The sequence below is a fragment of the Salvelinus alpinus genome, chromosome 3, assembly GCF_045679555.1.
Source record: "Salvelinus alpinus chromosome 3, SLU_Salpinus.1, whole genome shotgun sequence".
Classification (NCBI taxonomy): Eukaryota; Metazoa; Chordata; class Actinopteri; order Salmoniformes; family Salmonidae; genus Salvelinus; species Salvelinus alpinus.
This window is the reverse complement of record NC_092088.1, coordinates 87959120-87973560: the sequence shown is the minus strand read 5'-3', so window position 1 is coordinate 87973560 and position 14441 is coordinate 87959120. Positions and strand designations below refer to the sequence as shown.

General features: G+C 42.3%; 1 protein-coding gene across 1 annotated transcript; it reads left to right on the top strand.

Annotated features, from left to right (window-relative positions):
* Positions 1 to 1243: 1243 nt before the first annotated feature.
* On the top strand, positions 1244 to 12878 carry LOC139571485 (peripheral myelin protein 22-like). Its single transcript, XM_071394413.1, has 5 exons — positions 1244 to 1397; positions 2335 to 2426; positions 2577 to 2670; positions 9061 to 9201; positions 11120 to 12878. Exons 2-5 carry the CDS (start codon positions 2349 to 2351, stop codon positions 11278 to 11280), a joined length of 474 nt encoding a protein of 157 aa, XP_071250514.1. The 5' UTR covers positions 1244 to 1397; positions 2335 to 2348; the 3' UTR covers positions 11281 to 12878.
* Positions 12879 to 14441: the final 1563 nt, after the last annotated feature.

Sequence of the window (14441 nt, the reverse complement as noted above, 5' to 3'; positions counted from 1 at the left end):
TGTCGTGTGCTACTGGTTGTTTTAGAGAGAGATTTTGGACCGGTTTCTACTCCTGCTGAATGGAGAATCTCCTCCTGAATGGAGAATCTCCAGTCCAGGAAATTGAGTGTAATCTGTGTACAGGAATAAGGGTGCTAAAATGTTGTTTTGACTGCCCACTGCTCTTCACGCCAAAAAAGAGGCTCTCTGAATGTTGCTCATTGCAACACCCATTACTTTATTACCCTGTTATCTGTATCTGCACCTGTGAACCTCCCTGTACACAGAGGAGTAGAATCCATGCCTACGGAGGTTAGAACACACGCCCTGCTCCAAGCTGAATGATTCATGTCAAACAGAGGATAATCCCTGATCCTGGCTGTATCTCAAATGGCACCCTAATTCCTACATCGTGCACCCCTTTTGACCAGAGCCCTATGGGCTCCCAGCTGAATGAGTCATGTCAAACAGAAGATAGGGGAGGGATAGCCCCAGATCCTATCTCTCCTCTCCAGCAGGCCTACATCCCACAGGCGCTGCGCTACGGCTGGGTCATACCCACTCGTCCACACTTTCACACATGCTGTGTGATGGGGTGAGTCAATCACAGAGCGGACCACTCTGTGGGCTAGAAGCGAGAGAGAGGCTTGTTCCCATTCTGGGAACCAACATTGTTTGTGTGCCTCATTTCCCAGTATTTAATCACTTTGGAGCACTTCCAACATACCTCACTGTACTGTACAGTAAGCTACGTTACATCCACCCGACCTCTCTCAATTTCAACATGAGATAAATGATGAGGTGTATTAAAGCTGTAATAAAGTTCAAAGGCCAAAAATAACTATTTGCCATTAAAAATATATATCTTTGTAGCTCATCAGTGTTAACATTTGGATTTGATTTAAGCCTATTCAATATATCACATATCAATATTGACTGGAGTTATCAATTTAATTATGTGTGTGAACTATATACATTTAAATAATAGTTCCATAACATTTAGGGAAAATTATTCTAAGGAATTTCATCCAGAGAGATATTAATACATTATCCTCGACGACAAAGGTCGTTATGTGTTCATGGTATCCATGTAAGCAAGCAAAAAATGTGTTCTGAAATAACTTCCAAGCACAGTGAGTGAGTAACTTCCAGACTGCTTTCCTGCTGTGTAATTATGTACTTGACTTTCAAATGATGTATCGGAAATCCTATCACAGAGGGGCACTCCCTGACGTAGCGACGCACGGCTGGGCGTTATTCTTCCATAATGAGATACTTTATAACTGCAGGGCTGCCCTTCACATCAATCTAGTCAGAAGAAATTGGAACAGTTGTTGGACTCGGGGAAACTTGCTTTGCGCGCTTTTCGTCGGAAAACCATTTTTTGTGGAATTATAGTCACTCTGCAGTCGCACTAAGTAAGTTGTCTGTGCTTCCAACTGTGGTGAACTTTTTCGGTAGATTAAATAATCACATGCGAATGGAATTTAAGGCACAAACAGAACTCCAAAACGAAGCGGACTTTCCTCATTACAATTTAAGTTACTGAGATCTTCTCGCACGCGAGGCAGGCAGGGGAACTACTTGGTTTATTTTCCTAGTAGCTATAATATCCATAAAAACATGTTTGACGGATGGAGCTGTTAATTTTACATATCGACTATCAGCGTGTCGACATACAATAGCCTTTTCTGGTCTATTATTTGAACTATTTTTGCTAGATGGAGTCGAAATGTTTATTTATAATTCATGCGCACCTATTGAGAATACACATGCAACATATACACACCAACTGGCATAAATCATTTACGAAATAGCCTACACACGTGCTGTTGATAATGTCCAATTTCTCTGGTTTAGTGAAACATGTTTTAGTTCCAACTGGATCTGCAGTGCTGTGTGAAAGGTGGCCTGTTCTAACCTAGATTGATTTGTTTATCATGTTACATGGAGGAAACAACCACCTGCCTTTTATTATTTTCCTCATAAAGGAAAGCAGGGGAACTTACTAAGGGTGTGATTAATGCCATGCTACACTAAACATATTGTAGGTATATACTTCATTTCTAGTGGACATGCATAAGTGACTATTACATTTGAAACATTAACAGAATGTTCAGCTAAACTTTACTTCACGTGTATTGCAAGTTGAATATCAGTTGGACATAAACACTTTCTCCTTTTAGAACTCCCCTCTCCAATAGACATTCCACTGTGCAGATCAAGTTTCAGAGAAGGCGCTGTTCTGTGTTGAAAGCAGGGTATTGCAAATCCTGCAGTGACACACCCATGTCCCAGTCCCACAGAACTGGAGAGAGACCTTCAGAAACTGACTGCGCCTCTTTTGTCATTTAGCTCCTTCTGACAAGATGCTGCTCCTACTACTGGGAATCGTCATCCTGCACATTGCATCCCTAGTCCTCCTATTTGTGTCAACAATTGTCAATGTAAGTAAAGCTCATTATCAATAATTGGTTCTCATTTATGAAAATTAAGCAAAAGTTTTAAAGTGTTGACATCTCTGCTCTGTGTAGGGGTTTTCTATCAGGCTGCAGTGTTCTCTTGTTAATAGCAGTTTTGTGTTATTTATCCTCTAGGCCTGGACGACAGGGTCCACTAGCAGCTCAGACCTCTGGAATAACTGCTCTACAACCAATGGAGGATACCACTGTGACCCGGCCAACACTGGAGGTAAAATACAGTAAAGACTTGACTGTACATCTGCTGCAGTAGGTTTTTTTCTGAAAGTCATCTCTCATTCTGCATGATGCTGATGATGCCTCCTATTGTCCAATAGTGAACTTATTTTGAAGGATATACTGTAGATATCTATTTGTAGATCCTATAAATTGGGTATTCTGAATATTAGTGCATTTGATACCAAACTGGTTGAGATTTTCTTGTGTCTTGAGAATAAGTTAAGCACTGTTGGTTGACTAAGATCATAGACAGTAAAATGTGGGAAGACTTGAAGTATGATTAACGATAACTGGCTTAGGCACAGTTATCCATAAGCCCACTCACACTCCTGTTAAACATGCCCCTAATGGGAATCAGGCTCCAATGAGACCCTACTGCCATCTAGGGGTGAGAATGTGAAACTCTGTATAAATAGTAATGGTGTGATGTCCATATTCAGTCATGTATGGGTCTTTTTTAGGATATTTTAAAGTGTTAGATCTGAGCAGGATTTTGTGTGTGTGCAGCAGACAGGGAGGCCTTGGACCACCCCATACAGAACACGGTGTGCTGACAGCTCTGGTCACACCCATGTATCAGATCCTGTATACAGCGAGATCATTAACAAAACCAGAGACCTAGCAGCTGTGTGTTTTATGTCTGAGACAGATTCAGACCAGAGTCAACAGGGGTTAGAGGAAAACACTGCAACAAGAAACAATACCATATTAAATTAGAAATGATGATATGGCTATGCAGTAGAATATCTTACAATTAGCAGAGACATCAATCACATTCATTTATAAAGCCCTTCTTACGTCAGCTGATGTCACAAAGTGCTGTTTAGAAACCCAGTCTAGTCTTAAACCCCAAACAGCAAGCAATGCAGGTGTAGAAGCACGGTGGCTAGGAAAAACTCCCTAGAAAGGCCCGAACCTAGAAAGAAACCTAGAGAGGACCCAGGCTATGATGGGTGGCCAGTCCTTTTCTGGCTGTGCCGGGTGGAGATTATAACAGAACATGGCCAAGATGTTCATAGATCAAATGATAATAATCACAGTGGTTGTAGAGGGTGCAACAGGTCAGCACCTCGGGAGTAAATGTCCGTTGGCTTTTCATAGCCGATCATTGAGAATCTCTACCGCTCTTGCTGTATCTAGAGAGTTGAAAACAGCAGGTCTGGGACAAGGTAGCACGTCCGGTGAACGGGTCATGGTTCCACAACCGCAGGCAGAACAGTTTAAGCTAGAGCATCATCAGGCCAGGTAGTCCTGAGGCATGGTCCTAGGGCTCAGGTCCTCTGAGAGAGAGAATTAGAGCGCATACTTAAATTAACACAGGATACCGGATAAGACTGGAGATATACTCCAGATATAAGTCTGACCCTAGCCCCCCAGACACACAAAAAATTGCAGCATAAATACTGGAGGCTGAGACAGGAGGGGTTGGGAGACACTGTGTCCGACGATACCCCAGGACAGGGCCAAACAGGCAGGATATAACCCCACCCACTTTGCCAAAGCACAGCCCCCACACCACTAGAGGGATATCTTCAACCACAAACTTACTATCCTGAGACGAGGCTGAGTAAAGCTCACGAAGATCTCCCCCACGGCACGAACCCTAGGGGGGGGGCGCCAACCCGGACAGGAAGATCACGTCAGTTACTCAAGGGACGGCATGGAAGAGCACCAGTAAGCCAGTGACTCAGCCCCCTGTAATAGGGTTAGAGGCAGAGAATCGCAGTGGAGAGAGGGGAACCGGCCAGGCAGAGGCAGCAAGGGCGGTTCATTGCTCCAGTGCCTTTCCGTTCACCTTCACACTCCTGGGCCAGACTACACTCAATCATAGGACCTACTGAAGAGATGAGTCTTCAATAAAGACTTAAAAGTTGAGACCGAGTCTGCGTCCCTCACATGGATCGGCAGACCATTCCATAAAAATGGAGCTCTGTAGGAGAAAGCCCTGCCTCTAGCTGTTTGCTTAGAAATTCTAGGGACAGTAAGGAGGCCTGCGTCTTGTGACTAGAGTACATGTAGGTATGTACGGCAGGACCAAATCGGAAAGATAGGTAGGATCAAGCCCATGTAATGCTTTGTAGGTTAGCAGTAAAACCTTGATATCAGCTCTAGCCTTAACAGGAAGCCAGTGTAGGGAGGCTAGCACTGGAGTAATATGATCACATTGTTTGGTTCTAGTCAAGATTCTAGCAGCCGTGTTTAGCACTAACTGAAGTTTATTTTGTGCTTTATCTGGGTAGCCGGAAAGTAGAGCATTGCAGTAGTCTAACCTAGACGTGACAAAAGCATGGGTACATTTTTGGACAAAGTTTCTGATTGTTGCAATGTTACGTAGATGGGAAAAAAATGTCCTTGAGAAACAGTCTTGATATGTTCGTCAAAAGAGAGATCAGGGTCCAGAGTAACACAGAGGTCCTTCAGTTTTATTTGAGATGACTGTACAACCATCAAGATTAATTGTCAGGTTCAACAGAAGATCTCTTTGTTTCTTGGGACCTAGAACTAGAATCTTTGTTTTGTCCGAGTTTAAAAGTAGAACATTTGCAGCCATCCACTTCCTTATGTCTGAAACATTTACATTTACATTTTAGTCATTTAGCAGACGCTCTTATCCAGAGCGACTTACAGTAGAGTGCATACATTTTATAACCTTTTTTTTTTGTAATTATAAAAAAATAAAAATAATTACATACTGAGACAAGGATATCCCTACCGGCCAAACCCTCCCTACCGGCCAAACCCGCCCTAAGCCGGACGACGCTATGCCAATTGTGCGTCGCCCCACGGATCTCCCGGTTGCGGCCGGCTGCGACAGAGCCAGAGCGCGAACCCAGCCCAGCCTGGGCGCGAACCCAGAGACTCTGGTGGCGCAGCTAGCACTGCGATGCAGTGCCCTAGACCACTGCGCCACCCGGGAGACACAAGCTTCCTGGGAGGGCAATTTTGGGGCTTCACCATGTTTCATCGAAATGTACAGCTGTGTGTCGTCCGCATAGCAGTGCAAGTTGACATTATGTTTCCGATTGACATCACCAAGAGGTAATATATATATATATTATCGGAAACAATAGTTGTCCTAAAACGGAGCCTTGACAAACACCAAAATTTACAGTTGATTTGTCAGAGGACAAACCATCTACAGTGACAAACTGATATCTTTCTGACAGATAAGATCGAAACCAGGCCAGAACTTGTCCATGTAGACCAATTTGGGTTTCCAATCTCTCCAAAAGAATATGGTGATCAACGGTATCAAAAGCAGCACTAAGTTCTAGGAACACGAGGACAGATGCAGAGCCTCTGTCTGACGCTATTAAAACATGGTTCTAGAGGCAATGTAGTACTATAGAACTTGTGTTCAATAGTTTAATGTATTGCCTTCGAGATCCATTACTACTGTAGTCTCAAGCCCAATAGGCTGTAGATAGCTGCCTGGTGATGTCTAAAATGAGCGGGTCGGACTCAGGCCCCAGTGTGTTTTGTTAGTGAGACAGGCAGCGGATTCTCTCTCTCATGTGTTCTGTGAGGAGGTAGGGGTCGAGGGGAAGATGGTGGAGTCTACTCACGTGCACTTGGCCCGGCCCGACCCAGCCAATCAGTCATGTTCAAAGGCTACTACAATGCTTTGCTGAGCAATCAGTACAACTGGTATGACTTGGTGAGCTAAACGTGAGGGTGGGATGGAGGCACCACCAATGGTCACACACACTGGATGGCCTTTTTTATTTTTAATCTTGCTATTAGGAGTTAAGTTATGCATAGTTTATATTCCATGTGGGGATTGGTTTATGTTTTGCCCATGCTGTTTGCACTTGACCTGACTTTGCCCCTGAAATGGGAATCCAGTCCTTAGTTTGTATCACTAATTACAGTTAAGCAATGTCCACATCAACTTCTTACTGTATGTTAGTTATTACATGTAATGGACAGACACCAGCTGGTCTGAACTCTACTGTAGCTTCAAGCTGGCACTTCAATCTGTCAGCTGAAGCGTGATATTAACATAACATGCATAGCAGATATGGCCTTGTGCATCAGGATAGTCAGGACTCAACAAACTAAGAACAATTCTTCATTTTTCTCTTGACTCTTCTGTGAAAAATGTTTGTATTTTGTATAAATTATATAGTACAGTATAGCAAGCACAACGGGGACTCTTATTTTGGTAGATATTGTGGGCCCAGAGGGCCACCTCACACCAGGAAAGGCCCCATGTCACAGCCTTCTGGTACGAGACAGGAAGAGTTGAAGGAAGAGAACATGTCTGTTTATCAACCGTATAGGATATATTTATAGAACCCTGATGTAAAACACTTTGTTGTTCGGCACTTTATAATGCAACATGTTATCATGTTTAGGCCTATAAATTGTGTCATATACATTAATGTATCGTTAGCCTTACTATGAGTTGATTTGGTTTTATGTAAAGCTTTCATGGATATAAATAGCGTTTGTCGTATTGCCGTACAGTGGATTGGTCTGATAGTATTGTTGGCTATTTCCTCTGCTCTGGGGTGACAGACTCTTTGATAATGTCATTGAATCCATCAAACCCTGTTGTTTCCCCAAACCTCTCATGACAAGAGGTATTAGTTTCCTGGAAAGCTTCAGGGGGGATCATGGGAGATGTATAAACAATCTACAAATAGATGTCAACCGAACAAACAGTAATAAATTAGTCCAGTCCACAGCAGACACTTTACTATGTCTGAGCCACAATCATTCATTCAAGTTTCTTAACCAATTAGTGATGCTAAAGCAGCCTGAGCAGGGTCTCAAAAACCACTCGATTTGTGATGAATTAAATACTGGTTAAAAACAAGCATGCACAGTAAGTTTGGTACCTGAGAGATTACTGAGACATGGAGGATGCATTGTGTATACTGGAACCTTATCTTCCTACTTGACTATGGTCCAGTGTCCTTAGTATCCAATGGGAGAATGCAGGTCTGTATTTGTATTTATTAAGGATCCCCATTATTTCCTGCCAAGGCAGCAGCTACTGTTCCTCGGGTCCCAAAAAATGAAGGCAGTTATGTAATGTTTTTTTATAATACATTCTCAAAAGATTTCACAACTCATTAAGTGTGTGCCCTCAGGCCCCTACTCTACTACCGCATAGCTACATCACAAAATCCATGTGAACATGTATATGTGTCTGTGCCTTCATTTGTGTTGCTTCACAGTCCCTGATGTTCCATAAGGTGTATTTTTTTAAATGTTTGAAATCTAATTTTGCTACTTCCATGTGTCACTTGATGTAGAATAGATTTCCACGTAGTCCAATAATACATTTCTGTTTGGCTCTGTAGAGGTAAATACTTTGATAGAGCTCCAGCAGAAAACAACATGTTGTAGCATGGGTAGTGACAGCAGCAGACACAGCTAAACATGAAGTGAAAGGGAGAGAGATGTGAGAAATGGCTTGGGAGAGCTAGATTGAGAGATGCCTTTGGAAACCTGAGAGTGGATGCAGGCTGCATGCATGACCCTCTGACAAGAAATAGAGCTGCGTGGAAGTCCAGGCATTCCAGACGTAGATAGTGCTGTGGTTGTAGCGCTAACACAGAGTGGTGGGGGGATATATCTGTCAGTGGCATGTATTCATGGATGCCAAGGGAAGCCTGGCTTCCAGAAAAAAACACACAAATGTATTTATCTTTCGTCTCTTTTATAAATATCCTTCAAATCGCAAGAGACAATGTATCTCACCGGCGAAAGCATCCAAGTGAACGAAACAGCGCCCTCCTATCTGTCTGTGTAGCCCATCTATCTGATGCTGTCTGCTCAACAAGAGTGACGTTGTTGCCGCCCATAGCATTGAATGCAAGGGAAGCCAAATCGGCATTGAGCTCAGCTGTGAATGGTCCTGGCGCACCAAAGTGTCAAGGGAAGCCACTGTGGATTTGGCTTCACACCAATCGCATCCCTTTAGAATCCAAACGTCATTGACAAAAAAGATGTAAAAAGTTACTTATTGTTGCATCTTGTTGTGTTGTCCTCTGGTGACTAGCTAGCTAATAGGGATTTGGACTTGTGGTTTTACATAATTCTCTGTACTGGCCAATGATTATAACAGCAATTCTGATCCAATCGTAACCGTTTTGCCAAACCTATTGTTTGTTAACAAGAAATGTATGGTTGAAAAATGAGTTTTAATGACTCCAACATAAGTGTATAAACTTCTGACTTCAACTGTATATACTGCATAGCCATGTATAGTCCATGTATCCTGTGTGGTCCTCTGTAGCTCTGCGTTGCATTATGCCTAAGAACAGCCCTTAGCCGTGATGTGTTGGACATGCACACCTCCCCCTCGGGCCTTATTGCTTAAATATATTATGTATAAGTGACTGACAATCTCCCCCTCTCTTCCCTGCAGTGTGGATCCAGGCAGTGCAGGCCCTGATGATCCTGTCCATCATCTTCAGCTTCATCTCTCTCTTCCTGTTCTTCTGTCAGCTCTTCACCCTTCAAAAGGGAGGCCGCTTCTTCCTAACTGGAGTCTTTCAGATCCTCGCCAGTAAGTTCCCATTCAGGAAAACTCACCTGAAACAGACCTATTCAGAAGTTTACGCTGTATAAAGGGTCATAAAGCTGTTTGTTGTATTCAAGCAGTACACCAGCAGTTCACTAAACATCCAGACTATTCACCTGCCGCACCTGAGTGGACTTTCACAGAAAGTGTTGCAATTAACAGCTTCTGCGTTGTCTGTCAGTGTACTGATATTGTCTGTGTCAGTTGAATAGGGTCTATTGTATTCTGCCACCTCTTCTGGTCTATTGTGTTCACCATTGGCAGCTCTTTCTAACCTCCCAGGTTGGCACTGTAGACCATGCCCTTCTTTGGTCACTGTGTTAACAAACCTCCAAACGAGCTTCAACGCCATACAACACTCTTCCGTGGCCTCCAACTGCTCTTAAATGCTAGTAAAACAAAATGCATGCTTTTCAACCGCTCGCTGCCCGCTCGTCTAGCATCACTACTCTGGACGCTTCTGACTTAGAATATGTGGACAAATACCTAGGTGTTTGGCTAGACTGTAAACTCTCCTTCCAGACTCACATTAAGCATCTCCAATCCAAAATGAAATCTAGTATCGGCTTCCTATTTTGCAACAAAGCCTCCTTCACTCATGCTGCCAAACATACCCTCGTAAAACTGACTATCCTACCGATCCTTGACTTCGGCGATGTCATCTACAAAATGGCCTCCAACACCATACTCATCAAACTGGATGTAGTCTACCGCAGTGCCATCCGTTTTGTCACCAAAGCCCAATATAGTACCCACCACTGCGACCTGTATGCTCTCGTTGGCTGGTCCTCGCTACATATTCGTCGCCAAACCCACTGGCTCCAGGTCATTTATAAGTCTTTGCTAGGTAAAGCTCTGCCTTATCTCAGGTCACTGGTCAACATAGCAACACCCACCCGTGGCACGCTCTCCAGCAGGTATATTTCACTGGTCATCCCCAATGCCAATACCTTCTTTGGCCGCCTTTCCTTCCAGTTCTCTGCTGCCAATGACTGGAACGAATTCCAAAATTCACTGAAGTTGGAGACATATCTCCCTCACTAACTTTAAGCATCAGCTATCAGAGCAGCTTACCGATCGCTGCTGTACACAGCCCATCTGTAAATAGCCCATCCAACCAACTACCTACCTCATCCCCATATTTGTTTTTCTGCTCTTTTTTTCACACCAGTATTTCTACTTGCGCATCCTCATCTGTACATATCACTCCAGTGTAAATTGCTAAATTGTAAATTTCTTCGCCACTATTGGCCTATTTATTGCCTTACCTCCTTACTTCATTTGCACACACTGTATACATATTTTTCTATTGTTATTGACTGTACGTTTCTTTATCCCATGTGTAACTCTGTTGTTTTTGTCGCACTGCTTTGCTTTATCTTGGCCAGGTCGCAGTTGTAAATGAGAACTTGTTCTCAACTAGCCTACCTGGTTAAATGAAGGTGAAATAAAAATTAAATGCCAGTGGCCACAGAGACACTCACACAAGTGGAAATGTCAAGACTGGAAACGTAGTGGGTGAACAACTTAACATCAAAACAGAGACCGTGTCATGCCCGTTTACAGTGGGCAGGGCTGGGTTCTCTTGTAACTTGGAAGCAGGCCAGGGCTCTAGATGAGGAAGTGAGGAATCTAACAGAGGCATGTTTGTAGTTCAATAGGAACCATGACAGTGTGACGCAACAATTGGCTGGGGGAATCCATTTGGGAAGCATGGACCCTACTCACCTCTCCTCTACTGCTGCCCAACATGGTTCATTCTAGGACAACTTCCATGAAGCATTGCAGATTGTGATGATGGTGTGACACACAATAATTTGATCTTAAGAATTCGACCCCCTCCCCTTCATCGCCTCTCCGTTCTCATATTCTCTCCTCCTTCTCATATTTTCCTCTCCTCTAGGTCTGTTTGTGATGAGTGGAGCAGTGATCTATACGGTGATGAGTCCTAAGTGGGTGCCTGATTCAGAGGCCTTCGGCTGGGCCTACATCATGGCCTGGGTGGCCTTCCCTCTGGCCCTGATCAGCGGACTCATCTATGTCATCTTGAGAAAACGGGAATAAGACCCTTATCCCCTAACCTCCACCCTGCTCTCAGCATTAACAATCCCCCCCCCCCCCCCTCCCCAGGAGAGTAAGGTCAGAAGCTTGAGGACTGGTTTATCTGACTGGGTCCACAGCCGTCTTCACCCAGGTCTGCATCGTACTGAGAGGTAACACATGATGAAACAATACTGTCAGAATTTGAAGCTGTATATAGTATCTATGGTTTAAAGTCTATTTATAACACTTTTTACATATGTGTACATAGTATTGTTGTGTTGCTCCGTCAGATTCAGACAAGCTTTGTTTTAGCTGATAAATATGTTTGTAATGATGAATTAATTAGACACTGTGTTACTGTAAACCACCAAAAAATGAATACAAGTTTTTGAACAGTTTTCACCAAGTGCATGTATAAAATAGAGAGCTAGAAGGATTTTGTTTAACTGAGCTTGCTTTACAAAAACTAAAAGTGGTAACATCCAAATAATGGCTTAGATGTTTTTCAACTATTTTTATTTAGTTTTTTATTTTCAACAAAGATGGTGCTATGTATTTACCATTCCTATTACTGATAGCCATTTTCATTTACAGTCAAATGACTTGACTTATGAAGTAACTATAAACGTCAGGGTGAGAAGTAGACTTCAATGTAATGTCCATGTGCCTAACTGCTTCTGTTTTATAGAGAAATTATTTAGATTTGTTTTAAATAAAAGCTTTAGAAAAACAGTCAACTGTGATTGTTCAGCTAAAAGGAGCTTTGAAGTTAGGGCGACGGAGGACTCGTTTTTTGGTTGGAATGTCAGTATTAGAACGTCTTGCCATTGTTCCAATTGATTTCCTCTGTTTTAGACAGAGTTCAAGGATGGAGAACGAGAGATAAATGACTGCATTGACTTAGATATGTGTTGTTGTCTTCTCTCTCACTGTAAGGCCATGCCATGTTCATCTGTTTGTATTTATAGCATATGTACGACCTGTAAACACACTAGATACCAACCTGCCTCTTGGACATAGTACTGTAACAGCTAGTAGGGCATTGCAGCCAGATCAAAATTGATTTAAGTTTTTAAATCTGATTACATTATATAGATATTTCAAAGAAGGTCAAGCAAGCTCTGAGGCAGCGTACTCCAACCTGATCAAGGCAGAATAGAGGACATGAATTCTAGTATTAGCCTTGCCATGTGGGAGAAAATGGACAGAGGTCTGCAGTTGTGATACAAATGTTCTGTTTCACTTTTGAAGTTTGACAAGCTGCAGTTTCTGCCATACTGAAGTACATGACTTATGTTTTCTTTATCATGTTAATAACATGTCTATGACTATCTAGTATGTAGACTTAATAAAACAAACCAAATTGAAAACAGCTCCTACCTACGGGGGGATTTCTATGCATTTCACTAATTTATTTAGTGTATTCCTCATCACAGCATAACACTAACCCCATTAGAGCTATAGTCAAGACCATTGATTAATGTTGAGCTGCATTTATGTTTAAATGGTCCAGTGTCTGCCTTGAAGAGTATGGTAAAAATGTACACGCTTTCATGCAATGTAATGTGGGATCTCTTGTATTTGGTTGGTGTGTTATTAAAGAGAATGCAAATTCTGAACTCTCGCTCTGTGGCCATAATATAATGATACCTGCACTAAGAGCTCGGTTCAGTTCGAGAAAAAAAGTATGACAATGTAAATAGACTTTTAACATCATGCAGATTTCTCCCATCAAATAGCCTAACCTAAATGGCACTCGATCAAATAAAAAAAATTGCACTGTCACGTTAACAAGACAGGTCAAAGTAAAATGGACAATCACGATTGTTGTCCAGGAGTTTTCACCCCATTTTGTCATGATCAGTGGTTTCAAGTTTGTCAATTTTTGACAAGCTGATCATAGTGAAAAATAAAATACTTCTGCATTTCCCACCGTGTAAACACGTTGCGCACTACAGACCCTTGTTCGATTCCAGGCTGTATCCCAACCGGCCGTGATTGGGAGTCCCATAGGGCTGTGCACAATTGGCCCAGCGTCGTTAGGTTTTGGCCAGGGTAGGCTGTCATTGTAAATAAGAATTTGTAATTAACTGGCCTGCCTAGTAAAAAATGTATAATAATAATCCATTGTGAGCCGACATGGTAGGCTACACCCCAGTAAGCACGAGCCAACATCTTTTTTTGGGCCCTGTCCGGGCTTTGTTACTTAATTTTTTGGGGGGTGTTTTACAAATAGTAGGCTTACCACAGTTGGGCATTCTTAAAATTCAATTTCAGACAACACTGTACTCTACACCTCAGTAAGCATGTGACTGATCTTAAACAATTTAGGATGTTTCTTCGCCTTGGAGCCTTGTTCTTTTTGTTTTGTTGCTAAAAAGTTTTTAAAATGTTTTGCATTGATAGAATAGTCAAATTGTAAACTGCTTATTTTAAACTTAATATTCGGTTTTGATTATCTAGCCCTCCAACTAGGGTTGTAAAATGTGTAGAAATCCCAGTTGAAGGATTACTCATTATTCCCTCCTAACGCCAGAAGTCTTCCAACCTAGGTCTGAATACTTTCCGAATGCACTGTATTTAGGTAAGGGAAGACCCCCATGAAATGGACAAAAATGAATGGCATCTTATTGCCATTGGGCAAAACACAATCGCAAATACCACTCAAATGGACGGCAATTCATTCAAAGCTTATGGCAACTGGCATATGGCAAATGCCAAGTGTCATACAGCAAATATCCCAATGATGGCGAGCGCGCTCCACCGTACATTTTCATTTTGCTAATGGACATGGACGCAAAGGTCAAAATTTGAAAACTTTTTCTAAAATGTATCGCCCTCTAAAAAAGTGCTTTCTGGACCGTTTCTTTTTTTTGTCAATTATACATATAACAACTGTATGAACATACCTTTGTCTTGTTTTATTGCATTGTCCATAAGGCCTATGTTTTGTCCATTTGCAATATATGACCATAGAAAGTCAAAGTCAGTGAACCATGGCCAAATGGCATATATAAGTATTGAAAGTGCCAAATCAGGATGTTATGTCCATTTGCCATATATGATCATAGGAAGTCGGTTTCTGAACCCAAAACTGTGACACGTGTCCAAATGGCATTTATACTGACCAAATGATTTATATCACTGTTAAGCCCTGACTCAGCCTAGGTCTATTTGTTTGA

What these genes read in the sequence shown, in the direction of transcription:
- LOC139571485 (XM_071394413.1), top strand. Translation starts at nt 2,349, where the DNA reads ATGCTGCTCCTACTACTGGGAATCGTCATCCTGCACATTGCATCCCTA. An exon ending in TGACCCGGCCAACACTGGAG is followed by an intron (nt 2,671 to 9,060) that starts GTAAAATACAGT and finishes TCTTCCCTGCAG; the next exon opens with TGTGGATCCAGGCAGTGCAG. An exon ending in AGTCTTTCAGATCCTCGCCA is followed by an intron (nt 9,202 to 11,119) that starts GTAAGTTCCCAT and finishes CCTCTCCTCTAG; the next exon opens with GTCTGTTTGTGATGAGTGGA.